Raw genomic sequence first — 4,480 nt, 5'->3', positions numbered from 1 at the left:
AGCTTCCCCGTGCCTGCAGGGCCAGAGAGTTAATCTGCTGCAGCTGAGCTGTCTGTGGGAAAGAGGGTTAGAGGACTTCCTTGCTACAGGAAAAGCAGTGCAGAACTTTAAAGCCGGTGTTTCCCCCTCCTGCTGCCCTTGTGCAAGAACAGGCTTGGAGGAGAAAATAAAACGGGGGCTGGAGGGGCCCAACACGGTGAGATTGGAGACTCCTTTGTCGCCCTTGCCTAACACCAGAAGGTCTGAGGTGTGCAGCAGCCAAGGCTAATTGTTGTTCCAGTCCTGGCACCCCCCTCACCTGCCCCTGACAGCGACTGCAGCCCGGCAGGGGCGTGAGCAGGAGGATTTCTGCAGCGCCACAGGTCAGCGTTAGGCCTGGCACTCCAGTACCTGGAGGATTTATAGCAGCGACCTCCTCCCCGGCAAATCTGTTCTCGGATCAGCTTTAAACCGGGCTGCGGTAGCCCCCCTCTCTCCTGTGCACCAGCACCCAGCCTGCCTGAGGGTGGGCAACGCTCAGGCAGACACGTGGGCTTGTTTCAAGTTCGGGAGGGAAGAATGAGAGCGGCTGGGCTTTGGGCCACGCGCAGCTGCCCTGGGCCCACACCCTCAGCACCTGCTCAGGAGGGGCAGTAACAGCCTGGAGGGCAGGAAGGGGACACCAGGGCTGCAGGCTTGCAGGGGTGGTTTAGACAATTTTTATTAAATAATCAGACAGGAGCATGAAATTTTTCATTTTTGTGAACCAAGTCCACAGTGAAGTCCCTTCCCCAGCAACCAAGGCCTGACAGATCCTCACGCAGGAGGAGGTGCTGAACTTGTTCAGCCACCGTGAAGGAAGTGCCTGTTGCAACCAGAGGTCTTAAGCTAGTTCAAAAATTTCAGTGATGTAGTTCAGACAAACTCTTAATGAGAAAAAGTACTTAAAGGCACGTATCTTTCATTTCTGGGCTAGCTGTCTGTACAAGTTTAAAGTCATAAGCATAACTTCAGGATCTCCATTTTTTATGTCAAGAGCTTGCAGGAAACAGTTCAATGCCTCCTGCAGTTTTCCGTCATCCTTAAGTTTCTTCCCGCTGTCTACCAAGGTATCATAATCACCTGCGGCAGGAGGGGAGCTCGGACCAACCTCTTTCTCGGAGGCACTTTCCTGGGTGAAGTAGTCTATCTGCTCCCCCGACTGGAGCTCAGCATCGCCAGTGGATTCCTCCTGAGATGACTCCGTCTCATCTGCTTCAGACTGCTCGGAGGACGTGCCGGGCACATAGGATTTGTCAGTTGTATGAAGCGTTTCTCCAGTAGGTTCTTCCTCAGGCTCAGCAGATTCCTCGCTACACTCTTCAGCTTCCTCTTCCACAAGGTCATCTTGCTCCTCAGCACTCTCGCTGTCGTCTTCCTCACCAGTGCTTCCCATGATTTCCCCAATATCCTCAACCTCATCCACCACCCTGTTGATTAGAGATCGCCTGGAAGCGGTAGACCTGCTGCCACTGCTAGCTAGCTGGGGAGAAGAGGTGGGTTTTGCTCTGCTTCTGACACATTTAGGAGTGGATGCGTTAATTCCTTCCCGAAATCGACGCACAGGGCTGGTTAAAGGCGAGGGCCTTTTTTCAGGCTGGTTCTCCTCGGGGGTCATAATGGAATGGTCTTCATCCTCACTGTCTGAAACAATCCTCCCCCAGGTTTTCTTTCTACCAGAAGCAAGGCCAACACTGCTTCCCTCTGACGCTTCACTCCTTTGCAGGGAGTTATCTGGCTCTTCTTCAGCTGTGTCACAGGGCTCACCACAGTTACTGTTCTTACTTGGCCAAGGTTTTGTGAGAGATTTTTTTGCAGGAGATTTACAGAAGCTTTCTGCTTCTAGTTGGAAGCCCTCCCTTTCTAGGTGCTCCAGTGATCTGGCCCTACTTGAGGCATCTTTCCATTCATCTGCAGACTCTTCCAAGACCAGATTGAAATCAACTTGGTCCTGGAAAGAAAGCACAGACGTATCCTCCAAGCTGGCTCCTGACACAAGCGACTTCTGGAGCCCAGCGTGGATTTCTGGCGTGACTGGTGCTGCAGCAGCCAAAGCGAGCTCAGGAACGTCATCCTTATCTGTCCCCCAGGCAGCACGTGAGTCAAGATCTGACATTTCTGCGTCTTTTAACCTGTTGGGATCGTCAGCCATACCAGACTCGTTAGGAGAATGCTGGTGATGCCCATACAGGCCATTCCCTGCCTCAGCCAGGCTGTCTGGATTTACAGGGGAACACTCTTCTGGTTCAAGGCTCTGGTTCTCTTTACCAAGTGGATGAAGTCCAGGTGATGATGGTGTAATGCTCGATTCAAGATTTTGCTCGGATTCTTGTATGCTGTGTTGTTTCACTGCCTCGCTGGTGTTACACAGCTCTGTATCCACACTGGACACGTCTTGCACCGGTTGATTTTCATCCAAGTCGACGATAGTCAGGCTTGTCATTTTGGAGCTGACGGCAAGAACCTGGACCTCCTCGTCCTCTCTGAGATCAATAACTTGCTCGTTCTCGTGTTTATCAGCTGCTGCTGGTGGTGGAACAAAACGATTTATGTTATTTGAACCTGGAAACACATTCTTTGGCCCACAAAAACCTTCTGGTAGTCTTTGCCATGTCTCTTCGTGAGCATTTCTGATGTCCTCCATCCTCTGTTCTCCAAGCTGAGACTCTAACTGGACTAGCTCATGGGCTTTCTGTACCCTCTGTTGAATGTACTGATGGGCTTCTTCGCTCTCAACCTGCTCCTCGTGAGCTATTTCCCTCGTAAATATCAAGTCGTGATCGGAAATGCCAAACATCTCCAGAGAGTGCAGATAAGCAATGTGTTCGTCCAGCTGCACGTCTGTCTTTCTCTGGGTGGCGTGCAAAGACTGCAGCTGAATCTGAGTTGTGGATGTTCGAGTGTCTTCTAACGTGAACAGCTCCCTTAGTTCCTGCTGGGAGAAATACCTAAACGGGTTCTTTTTGTCACCGGTCGTCTGTCTTATTAACGAATCCTTAAACACTTGCCGCCTGTATATTTTCTCTTCCACTGTACCACAGGTAATCAGTCTATAAATGACCACGTTCTCTTTTTGCCCGATCCTGTAAGCTCTGTCTACAGCCTGAGCATCTGTAGCTGGATTCCAGCTGGGGTCGAAGATGACCACTCGGCTGGCAGCTGTTAAAGTTAGCCCCACACCACCAACTTGCGTGGTGAGCAGGAAGACGGAGTAGTCCTTGTTCTGCTGAAAGGCGTTGATGCGCTTTTCGCGCTCCGTGAGGTGGGTCACAGTCCCATCAATGCGCATGATCTTGAACTGTCGGCGAGACAAGACGTGCTCTACGATATCCAGCATCTTCCTCGACTGCGAAAACACCAGGGTTCTGTGTCCCTCTTCTCGCAGTCTTTCTAGAAGCCCTACAAGGAACAGCATTTTCCCAGACTCGTGGATCACGGTCTCATCCGAGAGATGGTCTAACTTATTAGCACCTGAAAGCATCTCTCCTTCGCTCCCGTGATCCTGCTCCGAGTACTCCTGCTCTTCCAAGCCCAGCTGGACACACGCTCTCGCAGACAGAAGCCTGGGGTGGTCACAGAGCTTCTTCAAGATATTCAGCTCAGCCAGAGGCGATCGGGTTGTCATCAGCACTTGTTTCACATGATCCAGAGAGAGAAAGTTCCTGTAGATTTCCTCCTGCACTGGTGACAAGTACACCCACACGACAAAGTCATTTTTCCTAGTGAGAGATGGCATGACAGGAGCACGGCTCTCACTCAGATCCTGGGGAAGAGGAGCGTCTGGTTTGTCAGTGTGATTGGTTTTGATATCTTCTTTAGTTCTTCTGAGGAAATAGGGCTTTATAATTGTCATTAGGTTCTCGGACATCTTTAGCCCCAGTGCTTTCTCACCTAGAGTTGCGTCCTTCTCCCTTGCCCTAGTAATAGGAGCCTCGTACTCCATTCTGAAAGTTTTGGCCGTTCCCAAGAGAGAGCCTTGGCATGCAAAGTCAAACAAGGACCACATTTCCCGCAGGTTGTTCTGCACCGGGGTGCCCGTGAGGAGGATGCGGTGCTTTGCAGGAATCGCATACACGCACTTGGTCGTTTTGTTCGACGGGCACTTGATTTTATGCGCTTCGTCAAGAATGACATAGTCCCAGACAAACTCCTGCCCATAGCTGCTGGCCAGCTGCTGCCAGTTGTTGATGAGCATCTGGTAGCTCGTGACGATGATGCCGTTCTTCCTCTGGACCCTCTCCAGGTTTCGGGTGCGCTCTGCCTTGCTGGTGCCGTAAAACTCCTTGACGCGCAGGCCGGGGGTCCAGCGAGCGAACTCAGCCAGCCAGCTGCTGACCAGGGTGGTGGGCATGATGAGCAGCGCGTGCTGGATGAGCTCGGCGTCAAACATCCCCGAGAGGAAGGCGATGACCTGGATGGTCTTGCCCAGGCCCATGTCGTCCGCCAGGATGCCGCCGGGCCT

The 4,480-nt window shown here is 52.0% G+C and overlaps 1 protein-coding gene across 1 annotated transcript; it reads right to left on the bottom strand.

Moving 5' to 3' along the window:
• Positions 1–940: 940 nt before the first annotated feature.
• ERCC6L (excision repair cross-complementation group 6-like) lies at positions 941–4,477 on the bottom strand (the record flags this gene model as incomplete). The annotated part of the gene is made up of 1 exon (XM_009871966.1): positions 941–4,477. A coding segment is annotated over one exon (3,537 nt), but the record flags the coding sequence as incomplete, so codon positions are not given.
• Positions 4,478–4,480: the final 3 nt, after the last annotated feature.

The sequence above is a fragment of the Apaloderma vittatum genome, unplaced genomic scaffold (genome assembly GCF_000703405.1).
Source record: "Apaloderma vittatum isolate BGI_N311 unplaced genomic scaffold, ASM70340v1 scaffold43256, whole genome shotgun sequence".
Lineage (NCBI taxonomy): Eukaryota > Metazoa > Chordata > Aves > Trogoniformes > Trogonidae > Apaloderma > Apaloderma vittatum.
Note: the sequence above shows the minus strand (reverse complement) of the source record. Positions and strands in the feature narration are given on the sequence as shown.